The sequence below is a fragment of the Halichoeres trimaculatus genome, unplaced genomic scaffold (genome assembly GCF_033239565.1).
Source record: "Halichoeres trimaculatus isolate MK-OKI-2021-1 unplaced genomic scaffold, fHalTri1.1 fHalTri1_scaffold_8, whole genome shotgun sequence".
Classification (NCBI taxonomy): domain Eukaryota; kingdom Metazoa; phylum Chordata; class Actinopteri; order Labriformes; family Labridae; genus Halichoeres; species Halichoeres trimaculatus.
This window is the reverse complement of record NW_027437186.1, coordinates 31585825-31602882: the sequence shown is the minus strand read 5'-3', so window position 1 is coordinate 31602882 and position 17058 is coordinate 31585825. Positions and strand designations below refer to the sequence as shown.

Sequence of the window (17058 nt, the reverse complement as noted above, 5' to 3'; positions counted from 1 at the left end):
ATTTACGTTTAAAGAGGTTGTAAATCTTTTTTAAGTAAACTTTAGCATGTCATCATCAGCTTGAATCATATTGAACTTAATTATCCAACGACAAATTGTGGCCAGTGAAAATACTGAGTGGCTAGAATAAACTCAGGGATACCACTAGCCACAGTGGCTGGAAAGCAAAAAAATTAATGTCAAGCACTGGTGGTGACAATAAAGGAATCTGAAAATGAAACTATACTTTGAACCTGTGAAATCTGACCAGAGTGAGACGTCTTTCTTCCCTTATCCACTCAGACGGATCATATAAGTTTCGGTGGCTGTTTTCATCTTATCCGAGTGAGAAATGTCGTCCAGGTGTAATTTTTTTTGTCGACACTGGTTTGGATTTTAATCCCAATAAGTTAGTTCAAGAGGGATACTGTTTTCCACGGTTTACATGGTCACGAGTCTCGCCGTTGGGGGTGTTTTCTGTCTCAGACGGGGCGGGGCCTGAATTCCAAACTGGAATGAGTTTCCTCCCGATACGTCACTCTGGGATAGGCTGCGAGCTATCGAGCAACGCTGTCAGTCAACGGGGTTTCGGGTTTGTTACCTACGCGTTAAAAAGGTAAGGAAAACGTAGAAAGTCGAATATATTTCTCGCTTTGGCGTGTTCTTAGGTCTTTGTCAGCTTACACACAATATGTGAGGTATTTTTCGCGGTGCCTGGCACTCTTATTGAGCCGTTTGAAAGTTCCTAAACGGTGCTCACAAAACTACAACGGAAACTTTTGTCGTGAAGGCCTCATTATTTGTTGCAACAGGTCTATTACACGGCATATAATTAACCTAAGTATATTTTCTTTGTGGTCCTTTTGGGTTGTGTAAAATAACGATGTTTTGTGTTTTTAATCCAGAACGGGACCCCCAGGCAGGAGAAAGTAGCCTTGCCCATCGCGGGTTTAAGGCTCTGGGATTAAAGTGATCGCCAGTCTCACAGCTTTCGTCGAAACTGCCAGCGGGAATTCATGCTGTGTTGGTTAGCTAAATGCGGTACGAAGCTAAAATGATGCCGGTGAGTTCACATTTTCTTTACTCAGCTACAAGTTTATATGTGTCTATTGCTGTGTATTTGTGTTTTCAACATTTCTGTACCGCACTGTTTTGGTAACGTTGTGTATTACCTGCTGGACATTTAAATTGACGTGGCAAGTGAATGCGGGTGCTCCTTTGGGCCAGTTCCATGGCAACAAAAGCTTCTGTTGTGAAGTTTATTATCTGTGACGGCTGTTAGTGTGTGTGTTATCGGTGTACGGCGTTATAAGTTACATCATACATTTGTTTAGTGGGGTGTTATCCCGCGGATTCACCGTCATCTGAAACAGTTCAAAGTCTCCCTGCGTCAGAATGCCTTGTCAGGTACATGGATCCAGTGATGGGACAGCTGACATTTACCTGTCGAGATATTCTATTCACCTTTTAATTCCTCTAGTCTATTCAGTTTAGTTTGGGTATGGACATCCAGGCTCCTAAGATCACACAATTGGCACAATGCACCTGCCAAATCTTGCTTACGCTACTACGCAAAGCTTGGCTCTGGACTCCTGCCATGTCTTCAGCCATCATCATAAACATCATCATCGTCATCAGAGGTCTGTTTCTCTCACTGCAGTGCAAGCCCCTGTTTCTCAGCATTTCTTCGATGTGTGTGAGGGCAGCAGATGGAGGGCTGTGTGTGTGTGCTCCTAGAAAACCCTCCCAAGAATTAAAACGTTTTCTTCCTCTGATGCAGCTTTGTAGTAATAAGGGATGCAAGAGGTCAAAGTGTTGGCTGGATTTGCAATAAGCAAACATTTGAATCTACAGTTTTTAATAAGAGAATGGCATGGCAAAAAGGTGCAGCAAATATAAATGTGCATGAAAATGTCAGGAAATTGATCATCATCTGTTCTTTTTTCCATAGATCTGCTTAATCTTGAATAAACTACTCATTTTAATATATTTTTTTTTACCTCCAGTGACCAAACTATTAAATTTACGGTGGAAATGAGAGGATTGTCATTATCAAAAAGCCTCCACCAGTGTTAAATACTTTAGCTAGGCTTCTTTGGTAAATTCTGGACCCTTTTGGCGTCTTACATGAACATATGTGTAAAGACAAGCTGTATAACATGGTTAGAGTTTGTTAACAACTAATGAAAGATCCAGGGTAATCCTCTGTCGTATTAAGTTAATTTCCTACTATTGTAATCCGTATCCTCTCTGACCTACCCACGAACACAGCTTAGTAAGTGAATTAATCATCTAAGCCGTGGAAACATTCGTATTTAGATGACTCCTGTCTGGTGCATGACCTCAGCCTGCCGCTGACACGTAGTCAGCTGTTATCACCTTGTGGGAACAAATGTAAATAGTCGCCATTACATGTTTCAATGCAGGATCTGTTCCCGAAAGGGCACGTTAGACCTTTTAATTATTCCAATTCTGTCACTAGAGAATATATTTGTGTGTGTTTTGTTCTGTTTAAACGTGATAAAGCTTCTGGTGTTTGCCAGATAAACACAAAATGGCCTCTCCACAGCCATGTCTGATGTAATGTATTGTCTTATGAATTACAACCATAGCCCATGACCCTGCTGGCACAGGCCAGGGGCTCGGGGGTAGTGAGAATGTAGTATCGTAATTGCTGGCTGGGATGGTAAATAGGGGGTCACTGTTTCCTGCACACAATGAGCTGTAGGGACGCTTTAAAAGCATGTTGTGGAGAGCACATTGTGTGTGTGTGCCTGTGCTGTGGCAGCTCCCTGATAAGGGCTGCTCGCTCTTTATTGAACCATAGCATGCTTTAACTAATTTATGCCTGATTTACTGGTACGTCTAAACAGCTCATTGTTCAGCAGACACTTATTAATGCAACATTAGGGCTTGAATTCTCTGCTGCCTTATTATTCCCAAATCTTTTTTTTGTGCTTGTAAAAATGAATAATGTATAACACACAACTAAGGCTGCATTCAAAACAGAAAACAGACAAGAAAGTACCAGGGAACATTTTTACATGATTTTGGATTTCAAATGTTGCCTGCACAAATCCCATATCACTTCCTCATTCCTCTCCCATGACACAACTTGCTTGCTGTGTAGATTTCCACAGTGATAAACTTTTTGTTCCTTGCCTGCATAGTTTGGTTTTGCATTTGTTGACCACACACTTTTGTACCGTGTGTCTGCTACGCTACTACAAATCCCACTGTTGCTCTTTGATGGTGGGAAAATGAGGTGACGCTCTGGTGAAGCCTGGTTTTGCTGTTTGTGTCAACAGAAACCTGAGCGCTCTCTCTGTCCATCCACCACGGGCTTTGTGTTTACTCTGTGGGAGAGTGTGTAGCGGTTACGTAAGCAGGCTGACACAGTGGTGACAGTAGAGGACAGTCAAGGGTATTTTTGTGACTTTTATCTTCAGAGGAAAAGTTATTGTGATTACAATGTCAGCTGAACAGGGTGTTAAATGAACAGCAGCCAGGTTGTGAGATTCTGCTTCCATCTGAGCACGTAGTGTCTGCAACATTTTAACAACAAATCTGAGCTGTGAATAGAGTCTGAAACTTTTGATAATCCTTCAAAAGAGCTCATTTTAGGCCTGTCACAATAACATTTTGCTAGACGATAATTTTCCAAAATATTATTGCAGATAAACCATATAATTGTCGATATTATTTTGATTTTTTTTTCCATTTTTTCATTGATGTAATGATGATAAATGGGATAATAAAGTGAGTACACCATATCAAAAGCAAGAAACTTTAATTTATACAGTATTTAACTGTAATTAAAAGGTCAGAATCTTTTAAATAAAATAAATTAAACAAAAAATATAATGAATTTAACAAACAAGAAAGAGAAAAAAAATACAATGAAAATGAAATGGTCTCTCTTTTAGAAAAAAATACATGTCAATGTAAATAATTAATACTAATCAAAAACAATAAAACATAGACCCTGTCTCTAAAGAAAAAATGACCCCCCCCCAAAAAAAAAACAAAAAAACAAAAAACAAACCCACAATAAAAACAATAGCCTAAATAAAAGGGAGTTTATACAGTTCCTGAATTGTTTGTAACATGTACTTTTCCCTGTCAATCCGTACTGTCTGTCAAACATTTTTTACATTTCTGGCTTTCAACCATATTGAAGGGCTGCATTTCTTTGGCAATAGCTGTCTTTGGCGCTTTTATTTCTATTTACTTTGCAGACCAAAAGCCTCAGTAAGAGCGGATTGTCAAAGAACAAGGCTCCGCTGCACCTCCCCTTCTTCTTCTTCTTCTTTGTCACCACTATTTTCAAACAAATGCGACATTTCAGCTCGCTGGTGTTCATGAGCTCACACTTTGTTCATTCTGATAAAAAACAAAATATTCCCACACTAGGACTGTGGCAGGCAGCTTAAGAACCGTATCTTTCGTGCCATCACTCACATTAGCGTGTGTTTCCTCCTTACCACTCAGGACGCTCGCTTCAGCTCTCTCCCTGTGTAGCCCCGTCTTCACCCCAAAGATCGCATTTTTGACAGATGCTCACTCCACTATAAATCCGCTAAATCCGCTTTAGAACCTTTGCACCCCGATGTTAGGAAAGATAGACGTAGTGAGCCATCTTCTCATTCAGCCTCTTTGGTCGAAAGAGAGGAGAAAAACAAACATGCATGCACGTGTCAGTTTATCGAGGCTGGCATTACCGAGGACGTTTTTATTTATCGTTTGGTTAATCAATTTATTGATTATCATGACAGGCCTAGCTCATTTATTTTTCTTTCAAAATACCAATAGCAGGATAGTAAAATAGTGTCCAAGCAGTAGGATTGCAGTAGCCATATTTTCTGCAGGGAAGTGCACCAGAGCAGGCACCTTCGAGTCACTAGTTTGCACAAAGAATCTATGGGATAAACAGAAGTTCTCATTAGAGTAGCCTAATTCTAGGAAAGACCCTTTTCAAGCAGCAAACACTACCACAGCATTGTCTAAGCTTAAAACACAGCTCTAGCCCTGGTGAAAGGGGACGCCATGGTTCAGATGTGTACCCAGGGTGGTCTGCGAGCCAACCTTTCTAGGAAACCGGTGCACCTTTCTGACTCACCAGTCCCACGAATTGAAGTCTCTTTTAGCGAAAAGGATGGAGGAGAGGAGTCGAGAATCAAGGCTTCTTTTGTGCCTTTCCACTTTGCACCGTGTCTGAAGAGCCATGAAGATAAGTTAATTAGAGTGATAACAGAGAGCACTGTTATTTTTAGGCTGAGATGATAACACAGCTGCTACGCTGCTCTTTGTAATTTACTGCTCGCTGAAAGAATGCTGCAAACTGACATTTTACCATTTTTAGTCCTCAGATGTTTCTGGAAAAAGGAAACCAGTACCTGGCTCCTTTGTCCCAGCTGTTGCTTGTGTTCCTGAGTCTTTAAAAAGGTTCCTTGAAAAGTTCTGCGAGTGGAAAAGGGCTTTTGTGCTCTTAATCACTCACTCCCCTGCCTCACTAATATCTCTTTTGCATATGACAGATTAAAAACCACAAAGGCATGATTCACTGTGCTTTTTTTTCCCAGGAAGCCAATTAGCGTGTTTGAATCGCTGCCTCTTGGCGTTAGTTTCCCTTATGAGATGAGTGTTGATAAAAGACAGATTTGCATATGATAATTTCCTGTTCAACACACTAGTTTTCTCTAATCTATAAATTCTTCACTTGTCAGTCACTTAATGGATCTTATTGGTAATTTTCATCCCTGCATAGTTTTCTTTATATATTCCAATTCACTGTAGCCTTATTACTCAGAGCGACTTTTTCAAAGTGTCAAAGAGAGCGTAGAAAAAAGGAGACATCCTCTCCGTTCTGCAGCATTTTGCCTCCCATTTCCCTTATCTCCAAGATAAGCACCAAGAAGGAACTGTCTCATCACGTAGACCAGAAATGGAAGAGTTTTGCGAGAGGGCAGATTATAAAGAGATAGGCTAAGTACTGCAGTGCAGACTGAGAGGAGAGGTTGTCCTGATCGAAGTGGCTCGGCCCCCTTCAGTAGGTTGTAAAAGCTGCTTCGGCTTTTTTTTCTGAATGTTGCAGCTGAATGAGGCTCCTGTACATTCTGATTCCCTCTGCATCCTCCTGTTTGGTGCCCCTGACCTTTTCTCCGTCACCCCTTCAGCCTCTCGATGCAGCATAAAGAAAGTGAGGGAGAGAGAAACAGAGATGAAGAGGAATTATGTATTAAGTCATTAGGGACTTTCTGCTGCCTTGCCTTTTTTGAAGGACTGCTATGTTGGAACCGTGTCAAATCTTGAAGTCGTGGCAGGGAGAACGGAGACCCACACATGGGAAGGATGATGCTGCAGTGTCTTCCATACTCGCTGTAATCAGATTCAGAGGTGACTCCCTCAACAAGACCTAGTTGACTCATTCGCTTACCACAGCAATATCTTAATTGAAAGTGTGTGTTGACAGAAGGCCTGGCAGCCCTGAGGTGAGACCCCCTCAGGCATGGTCAAAATATACTGCCACTGCTGTCATCCTGCCTCAGTGTCCACTTTCCCTTTTACTTCACTTTTAGTTTTCTCATTTCCCCAAGAGGCTTTCAACCTGATGTGTGTGTGGCACTCAATCCTGAAGTATTATATCAAGCCTGGACAACACACCTGTCTTTCACAGAGGGGATGTTTTGTTTTTTGGTACCTAAACACATCCTTGTGACTGTGAGGGAGTGGAAGAGTAGGCGATTTTCCTTGCTGGACATGAACACAGCATTACAAGGGTATATATTGAAGAAAAAATATTTTAAATAGAGAGAAATAATATTTTATTATTGAACAAATTGTTTTTTTTAACCACATTAACACAAAAAAGTACTGAAAAATCGGTACCTGTGAGTACGAGTACCAGGCATCGGTACCACATCATTACCCATCCCAACTCGTAACAGAATAAAAAACTAAAGCATGCTTTTCGGGTTCTGTGCTTTAGTTTAAAATACCCATAATTACTTTGATTAAATGAAAATTGAAGCCACTATAACAAGAAGAAGCAATCATTATACATTTATTGTTCTTGGGTGATGAAATAAAATAAAATACGACAATTTCTAAAACAGGCTTCTTTAAAACATTTTTACAACCGTGTCAAACTCTTAATTAAAGTTGAAATATTCCAGTGATTGTAACTTGCTCAGCAGATTTACAGAAAATAACAATTAAGTTAGTTTCCAGGGGGAGGATGTTCCTGATTTTTTGCTTATGGCTTGTGAGTTTACATTCATTTCTTCAGTCATGAGTAAATCTGTCCAGGAAACACTTTAAGTCAAAAAAGGTTTGTATCTATATAAATAGAACTAAATTGTGTGAGAAATAACAACTCAGATCAAGCAGCAGCATCAGAAACACAGTTCACCGTGTTGAAGTGGGTCATCAGTGACTCGGTGGGTTTTGATTGGCTGGTTATCCTGTTATTGCAGAATAACTCTGTTATAGTTTCAATCCCTGTGATTTGTCTATTTTTGGACCTGGAAAGTTCAGTGGTAGACCGTTTAGATCACTCTTAACTCAATATGTGACAAATTGAATTTTGACAATGATGTTAAGAGAGGACTACAGAATAATTGACCCCCACAAGGAGAGTGTTGTAAAGCTGGGACACTGAGGTTTACATGCTTCCATGTATATCTGAAGTTACATCAGCCGTGCTATCTTACATTTATTGCCTGCTTAGTCTTCTGTTTATGTGCACCACTACATTTCTGCCGTGCTCATGTTCATTATCTGAACAATCAGAGGGAGTGCTTTACACAGCGACTCAGCACTCCTTCCTCTAATTGGCTGAGGGTACAGAGTTGATCTTTAAACTCAAGTTGTGTGTGAGTCCTCTGTCTAAACAACTGGAGAGTCCTGAAAAGCCGGTTTCCCTCAGACATGCAATCAATGGCATCTGCATCAGGGCCCCTCTGGCTCAGATGAGAAAGTGATCCAAATTACACGGCAAAAGGCCAAATCAGCATCTTACTGGCTGTAGGCTTTATAGCTAATATCTTCAGTTTACACAACAGTGTATTGCAGTATGACTCTGCATCCCTTGCTGAGACTGCAGCCTTTTTACCCTCATACAGAGCAGAATCATGGACAAAGAGAGCAGCTTCAGTGCAGTAACTCAGCACAACTGGTGTACTCTCTTTGTGTCTCAACCTTCTTCAAAAGGGCAGGTCAAGTATTCGCTGCCAGCTGCTTCGCTCTCCCACTCTTAGATGTTTTCTCATTATACCGTCTTGTCTGTGGTTTTGATGTTGCAGCCTTTCATGTCTGTGAGACAAACACTCCTGTTGCTGTTATTGTGTCTAGAACTGATGTTCTTAAGCAAGAGCCAAGTAGAGAATTTCAAGTCGTCTCGGCACCCATTGGTGAGGGTTTAGACACTGTTTAACCAGCTACTGAGCAGTGAAATCTGTTTATTAGAATAAAAACTTGTACGGTGCTTGGCCTTGGTTGCACCAAAGGATGCTCTTTATAAAACTTAAGACATAGTGGCTGAAGCCTGGCTGCAGGCGATTGAATTTAAGCTTACTATTGTAATACTGAGCCAGTAGTCTGTTGAAAGGCTATATTTTTATATAGCGGATTAACTTAATCCCTGAGATATAGCCCCAGTGCCCCGGCCTTATAGCTGCTCTGCTCTGAGAATATCAACACTGCAGACTGCGGTGTTAACGGTCACATTTCTTCAGCACCGCTCTGCTATAATTGTCAGTTTGCTATTGCTGTCACACCAGGTCCAAACTGTGACAGACAGCTTTGACTGAGCTGAAGCTGTGATGGAACCAAAAATCTATCGCCGTAATAGCCAACCCCAGCAGCAGAGGCAGCTTGTCCCCTTCTCCTTCCCCTGGGCCGTTTCTGTGCTCGATCTCAGGTATGAGGGAAATGCAATTCAGCAATTCTTTGTGCCATCCAATCTGATAAACAGACATGAAGAGAAGTGTCGCATGCTTTTGTAATATACTTTCCAAATCGATGACACTCGGCTGTGTGGTTGTGTATCTTGGGTGATGCTTCCTGGTATGCTGTTTTCCTGTTTAGAAAGACTTATAAAGTTGTTATTAAGCTGTTTAATTCACTTCACTGTTGTACCAATGAATATTTAATAGACTCAGGTTCATGTTCAGCTGAGCCAAAGCAGGAAGTCAGGGTACTTTCCCACATTCACACTGAGGAAACACACATGAGGAAGCTTTCATCTCCTTGATCGAGCAGAGCCTGTGAAGTAGGACTTGTTATTATAAGGCAGACCAAATACATTAAAATCCCTAAAATCAGAAAATCCCTCAGAGAGCGTAGTCCTCCTCCAAGCATACTGTGATTGTGATGTAATGCTTTAGTCCTACTTTAATGTTATACTCACTTTAAGCAGACTGTCTGCTACAATTTGGTGTTAGTTGTAGGTTCGTACAATAATTTGTTTCCTGACAGTGTTGAAAATTTTGATGACCCAGTACATATTTCATATTCCAGCTCATAGTACCCAGAATATTGCCAGGATCTGGATCGTACTTTTACATCTGTCAGAAATTATGGTGACCTTGTCTTGTATTGTTTTGCAAAGCAATCTGACCATTTATCCTGTAGTTATATACACATATGGTGAAAACAGCCCTATCTCACAATTATCAAGAATCCTTTAAAGTGATACTCCGGGATGGAACAAGTTGGGTCCTATCAAAAGGTTTAGGGCAGAAATTACCCCTACAGCAGTGTTTTTGTGCAGCAGAAGCCCAGGGTGCTCACACCAAACACCCCCTCCCTGCTCGTCAGACGGTTTCCTCTGCACTCAGACGGGGCCATTTTTTACTTTACCAAAAACACAAATAAACAGACTCTCACCGAAAAAATCTGATATCGGTCTGCATTCACGCTTTATTTAGAGAATTTTCAGTGCGTTACTTTCACACAAAAACACCGCTAAATAAGGCTCGAGTTCTCATCGTGTTTCTTTGTCCTGGCAGACTACCTGCATTTGTTTATATCTGGCACGCCGCACGCGCGAACTGATACACTAAGCGGCGAGCACCTCGTAGCCAACTGTGGCTCTGCAGCGGAAGTAGCACCGTTTTACGACACGATGAGAACTAGAGCTTTATGTAGCGGTGTTTTTGTGTGAAAGTAACGTGCTGAAAATTCTCTTTATAAAGCGTGAATGCAGACCAATATAAGATTTTTTCGGTGGGAGACCTTATTTTTGTGTTTTTGGTCAAGTAAAATATGGCCCCGTCTGAGTGCAGAGGAAAGCGGCAGAGGAGAAGGGAGGGGGTGTTTGGTGCGAGCGCTATGGGCTTCTGCTGCACAAAAACACTGCTGTAGGGGTAATTTCTGCCCTAAACCTTGTGATAGGACCCAACTTGTTCCATCCCGGAGTATCACTTTAAAAAAATCCTGGATCCAGATGATGATCCAGATCACCTCCAAAATTTAATCACTTCTTCCTCATTCCATCTAAATTTCATCAAGATCCAACAAACTCTCCCATAGACAAAACCTCTTTGCCAGAGGTGATAACCAAAAACAGAATTTATTTTTGTGCAATTCTGCATATTAAAGCTAGCGTTCATTGTTGTGCATTTTAAACTGATTTAGTTTGACCAATAATTACAAAAAAAGTCAGCTTGACCTGTCATGTTTTGTGTTGGTTTTCATTATGAAAAGCACTTTTTATACATTATTCAATTGTAGGAGACTGAAAATGTTTTATGTATTCATGTCATGCAAATTTTAATTTTCCTGAAGCAATATGCATATTGCAAAGATGTCTAAAATTTGCCCTGATTAACGTAATTAATTATGCATGTTTAGAACATGTGTGAAGCATCTTGGCGCGTTATAAGCAACCAGAAACATTGTATAGATGAAGGTCAGCAGCACAAAGTGCTAGCTCATCCAGATTGAGGCATGGACGGTGTTGTGGTGGTCCTGGATCATTAACTTTAGTGAGGAGGAGAATTGGCAGCGAGTGTCAGCGTTGCCACCCCCAAGACTCCATTCCTCTCCCATCAGTGTTTCTCTCTTTCTCTCCTGCTCTTTCCCACCCTCCAATCCCTCCATTGTTTCTCTTCCACTCTCCAAATATTAACAGGGTCATCTGAATGTCCTACATTGCTGGGAAGTTGTGATGATGTCAGCGGCTCTGTGCTGATCTCTGAGTGGCTCTTTTGGAAAATGCAAACTCATTTAAATGATACCAGGAAGGCTTGTCTTTTAAACACCCGCTCTAAAAGTGTCAATTACTAAAAGAGGAACGGTGAAACTGCTCTGATTAACAAACCGGAAAGAGAGAAGTCTTTGTTTTGTCTTCGTTCTCAGAAGAGGTCTTTCCAAAAAGCTCCTCTTCTATGGCCAGTGACGAACACAGGAGCGGTGTTTGCGTACTCTGCACGGTAGATGATTGAGGATGACTCACTGCTGATGGGATCACTCATTTACATCCCTGTGGAGCGAGCACGTTGAATCAAGTCCTCTGAGTCAGCTGCCCCTTTCTTCAACCTTCACCTTCCTACCACGGGAAGAATCAAACTTTTCTGGATGTGATTGTTGGAGGGGAAATTTCAAAGGAAACGTGTCATCTGCCCACTCACTCCGCAAGCTTCATTTGACAAAGAAAAAGGGAATAAAGCCTCTTATCTTAAAGCTGTTACACTTTTACTCTCTGCACCCCACAGTTCAAAAGCAACCTAAATACTTTTGTTTTGGCACCACGGCTACAGCTGCTTTGCATGCTCACCCCCCAAACCTCTTTGTGCTTATGACCCCGCTGACCTGAGGTTCCCACCATGGGTGCCCATATAGGCACAACCATTCATGGCATGCTGGGAACAGAATACACCAACAGGCTATTGTAGAGGCTTAAGAAACAGACTGTTACAGTTTTTTTTTTTTTAAATAAACTTGAGGCTTGATTTTAATGATCCATTTCTAATGCATCATTGAAGCAGCAGAGGACTCATACTGTGGTCAGACCTGAGGCTAAGAGGGAGATGATCAAAAGTTCAGCTAAGGCCACTCCTCTTGTTTTATAATATGAGTTTTTTATGGCCTCATCAAAGCTCTGACTTTGTTCTAGCGGCAAGATTACAGGCAGGAGGAAATTACAGCTTTGCCTTAGAGCCTTGAACATACATGTGTATGACTGCACAAACTTTCTAAAACTGAATTTATCTCCCAGTGGATTGTAATCTTCTGCATGGTATGGGTATTGACTTCTTAAAAAATATCTCTAAGCAATTGACTAACCGTCTGCGTTTCAGCTCAGAATGTGACAGGAATGCCGGCAATGGCGATGTTTACCAAGAGACAGCTCCACTTTCAACCAAATGTGTTTGCGTATATGTTTTTTAGCAGAAGCCAAAGACTCACACTCCACTTCTATCAGCCACAGCTTCATCGGGAGAGTTCATTTCTTTTTAGATAGCCTTAAACCAGTCTCTGTCTGTCAGTCACTCTCTGACATACCATTCAACTTGTCGAGAGTCTTCAGTGGTTTGCCCTGTCAGAGTTCTTACGGGGTATTTGTGTGTATGTGTTTGTGTCTGTGTGAGTGTGTTTATGAGGGACTGCTGGATCTCTCACGGTGGTGACAGCACTAGTTAGCAGTTAGATGGTACAGGCTGAAATTGAATTCTGGGAGCTGGCCTGCTATTTTCTTTCTTTCTTTGTTGAGGAATGAGAGCGGGGAAGCAGAGACTGCTGCTATCTGTGGCCCTTTTCAGAAATGTACCCATTTATTTTAATCTGAGTGCAATTTAACTTATCTTCACTTTGCTTAAATAACCACCCGGGCCTCTGAAAGTCACAAGGGTGATTTTATGAAGTTGGGATGGTAAAACTTTACCTTTCTGACCCATTTTTGTCTTTATTGGAATGAATCATGAGGAGAAAAGTGAGGATGGAGAGGCAAAAAGGGTCCAAGACAGAACTGATGCCATGAGGCTAAAGGCTGGTACACATTACAGGATTCTTCAAAGCTTCACATATTAAAAGAGTGCACACTTGATGATAGCAAAAGACAGATCACACAAGATCTCTTTCTTCTGATCTCATAGTGTGGGGCCAATTCTTCAGAAGTGTCAGCTTATCCATGCTCAATATTCCAAATCTTGTATAGTAAATCATGGCTTCGGTGTAAAAAAAAAACATGACGGACGAACAGGAAAAAGCAATGATGTAAGGCTGCAGCTATCGAATATTTTAGTATTCGAGTATTCTACTGAATATCCCATTGATTAATCGAGTAATGGGATAAAATACATTTTTGTTTAGTTAAAGAGCAGTTATTTTTCGAATGAAAAATTTTCTCTTTAAGAAATAAAATTTTCTGATACAGCATGTCAATAAGAGCAGTTGCTTTGGTAGCTCCAAAATTTGTAAACACACTTTGACACATTTTTTTGTACCTTGTACATCTCATGAAATATTGTGGACCAAAATGGCACCTGTTTCGTAGAATGATCCATTCGTTTCCAAACTCCAGAAAAGAAGCTAGATTTGTTGCTAGTTGCTATTTTGTATAAGAGGTGGCTTGAGGGGTCTGAAAACTCTCTTAATATGGTCTCAGCTCTATTTGAAATACCACTCTTCGATCTTTTTTAAAATTAAATGATTCCTCGAGGCGGAGAAAATTACTCGAGTATTTTTTGTAATCGAGTACCTCGAATCATTTGAGGAATTGTTTCAGCTCTACAATGATGGTTGTTTTCAGCCTCTCAAATTATGAATAAAACACACAAAAAAAGAAAAATGGCGGGTTTATGGGCTCTGTAAGTAACAATGGAAGTTGGAGATGAGTAAAGCCATCACAAGTTTTACAGATAGATTTCTTACTTCCTGTTTGGTTAGTCAGCTGGGTCACCTCGTGTCCTGATTGTCCCTGCTCCAGTACACGTGACATCATTACACGCTATACCTGCTTGGCTCTTCTAGGAGTGACCCACACACTACAGGATTTCAAGCCACAAATATTAGATATGTTCATTATTTACGATCTCTCAGACAGAGGCCTTAAAGTGATACTCCGGGAACCGGGATGGAACAAGTTGGGTCCTATCACAAGGTTTAGGGCAGAAATTACCCCTACAGCAGTGATTTAATGCAGCAGAAGCCCAGGGCGCTCGCACCAAACACCCCCTCCCTGCTCGTCTGCCGCTTTCCTCTGCACTCAGATGGGGCCATTTTTTACTTGACCAAAAACACAAATACACGGACTCCCACCGCAAAAATCTGCTATCGGTCTGCATTCATGCTTTATTTAGAGAATTTTCAGCGCGTTACTTTCACGCAAATACACAGCTAAATAAGGCTCTAGTTCTCATCGTGTCGTAAAATGGCGCTACCTCCGCTGCAGAGCCACAGCTGGCTTCGAGGCACTTGCCGCTTAGTGTATCAGTCCGCACGCACGGATATAAACAAACGCAAGTAGTCTGCCAGGACGAATTATGCAATAACAACGTAAAGATGAGTCATTATGAGAGCGAGGACAACCTGCTGTTCACTTTGAATAAAGCGTGAATGCAGACCGATATCAGGTTTTTTCGGTGAAATCTGTTTATTTGTGCCTTTGGTCAAGTAAAATATGGCCCCGTCTGAGTGCAGAGGAAAGCGACAGAGGAGCAGGGAGGGGGTGTTTGGTGTGAGTGCTCCGGGCTTCTGCTGCACAAAAACACTGCTGTAGGGGTAATTTCTGCCCTAAACCTTGTGATAGAACCCAACTTGTTCCATCCTGGAGTATCACTTTAAGAGCGGCTCCAACAGGACAAAATCACTCTTAACACACCCCACACCACAGCAAAATCTCACACCATGTCATTTGCAGACATCAGACAATCAGGCCTTTGCTGTCTTTGATCAAAAGGCAGAGCTCGGGACAAAAATCACCCACCTCAATGTAAATGTGAAAGTAATAAAACAGAGAGAGGAAGAAGAACAGGCACAATTGCACCACCTTTTAAGGTTACTGTAATAAATGTGTTATCTCAGTGTTTATCTCACCTGATTACAGTTACAACATGATGAGTAGGAGATGAATACAGAAGAGTGTAAACTCTGTATTAATGTTACTGTTGTAAAAAGTCGAACCCTCAAGGTCACAAACATTGGTGAGTGTCCTTGTACTTGCAATGAATATTTACTGAGGCAGAAAAAGTTTCAAATCTTTCACTGCAGCACCCTTTGATAGAAATTTAGAGGCACGGTTTTGGCTCAGTGGTCACTGTGTGTGCCTCGACACTACAGTCCTCCAAGCCTCAACAAATGGTTCAGTTTCCCGCTCACGGCTCATTGCCACATGTCATTCCTTTTTCACTCTTTTCACAGGTCCTTTAAATGCATTTATGGAACATTTATAGCAGCGCTTTTAAGTCTCCCTTCCGCTCCCTTCCTCTCTCTTGCACAAATAAATCCAGCGAGAATGTAGTAATAACATAACAGCTGCACTTTAGGGCACTCACTCACTAAAACCCGTGAGAAATAAGTGCACAATTATGGAGAATTATCTTAATGTTCACTTTGTATCCACTAAAGCCATGTGGTTTCATTGTTTGGTGCTGTTACTTAACTTCTCTGTCTAATCTAATCTGCATCTCTATCTGCCCTCCCTCCCCCTACTCCTGCTGTCCCCAGATGTTCCTGACAGTATACCTCAGTAACAATGACCAGCATTTTACTGAGGTTCCCGTTACCCCGGAGACCCTGTGCCGAGACGTGGTGGACTTGTGCAAGGAGCCGGGGGAGACGGACTGCCACCTATCTGAGATGTGGCGTGGATCTGGTGAGTGACAGTACCAGCTCACCCGGTGTCATCGTTATCCATCGATAACACTGAAAACAGGAGGGTTTCAGTCACATGTTGTTTTGTTTGTGGAGTCTAGCTGCATCCCAAGGGACAAGAGAGTCAGTGTGCAGACACTTGTTTGTCTTCTTCTTTTAATGAGAGGGAAATTGCTTTTCTGAAGTCGACCATACATGGAGATTAGCTGTGTGGTCAACTGCGTAGTGATTTCTTTTTGAAGGGCTTATCTCTTCTGCAATGCAAATGAAGCACAGCCCATAATCCCTGCAATAAACAGTCTCCTAGACATATCCTACATCGCAAGATTTCATGCGTTGCCCATTTTCCCCATCTCTGAGAGTCAGGGAGGGTATTCAGAATCAAAACTCAAGGAGCCAGGCTTTGGAGCCGTTTCCATGGTAATGCCGCCATAAGGGTGAAGAAAGTGCCAATTATTGTGTTTGAGTACTTCCACAAGTAGTCTGAAAAGAGACACTAACTGCTGCTGAGATTGTCTCATTTTGCAGCCATGGCTTCCTACAGACTACCAATGAGGCTCCTTGAAAACTGCAATGACATTTTTTGTCAAAATTAGATGTAAAGCTATTTATAACCTGCATATTACAGTTGTTCCCAATTTGTTTGTCAGTCATGCCACCATAATAGATCGCTTTCATTGACCTCTACTTGACTGGAGCCTGTCAGTCCATTTGTGTAATGAAATGGTCCGGAGCAGGTTGAAGGAAATGTCTGAGGAATGGATGATGAGCCTTTTGGCTTAGTACCAGCCAGAATAATTGACAACACATCACAGTGGTTTTCCCAGAGGTCATTGCTCAGAGAGATCAACGAGATGTGGATGGAGCTGGTGAAATGAGTCTTCTTTCAGTGTAGGCCAGCGGTGTCAGGCTAAGGTTGGAATAGATTCACAAGGCAAACCTCACATGAGCACCTGACCTACATGGTGCAATCACCTGTGTTAACACTACCAAGCTTAATTTCATGAGTGTGTTTCCAATATTGACCTTACGGGTGTGTTTTACCTCGCACCTGAGCGCTGACGTCATCTCGTGTTTATCCATATGCAGAGCGAGCTGTAGGTGACGGGGAGAGGATGCTGGATGTGCTCCAGCGATGGGGTCAACACAGGGCGGAGGTGCGCTTCTTTCTGCGTCACAACCGGGCGCCTAGCAGGGACTCAGGTAAGTTTAGAAACTCAACACACCACAATGAACGGATAATAAAGCAAGGGGATGGAGCAT

At 41.8% G+C, this 17058-nt stretch overlaps 1 protein-coding gene across 2 annotated transcripts in view; it reads left to right on the top strand.

Moving 5' to 3' along the window:
* Nucleotides 1–525: 525 nt before the first annotated feature.
* The window catches only part of tp53bp2a (tumor protein p53 binding protein, 2a), a 34672-nt gene continuing 18139 nt past the window's right edge, over nt 526–17058 (top strand). For both annotated transcript variants that reach the window (XM_074676204.1, XM_074676203.1), the window contains exons 1-4: nt 526–595; nt 885–1042; nt 15649–15796; nt 16885–16998. In XM_074676204.1, the coding sequence (XP_074532305.1) occupies nt 1016–1042; nt 15649–15796; nt 16885–16998 (289 nt within the window). In that variant the 5' untranslated portion in view covers nt 526–595; nt 885–1015. The remainder of the gene's footprint in view (nt 596–884; nt 1043–15648; nt 15797–16884; nt 16999–17058) is intronic.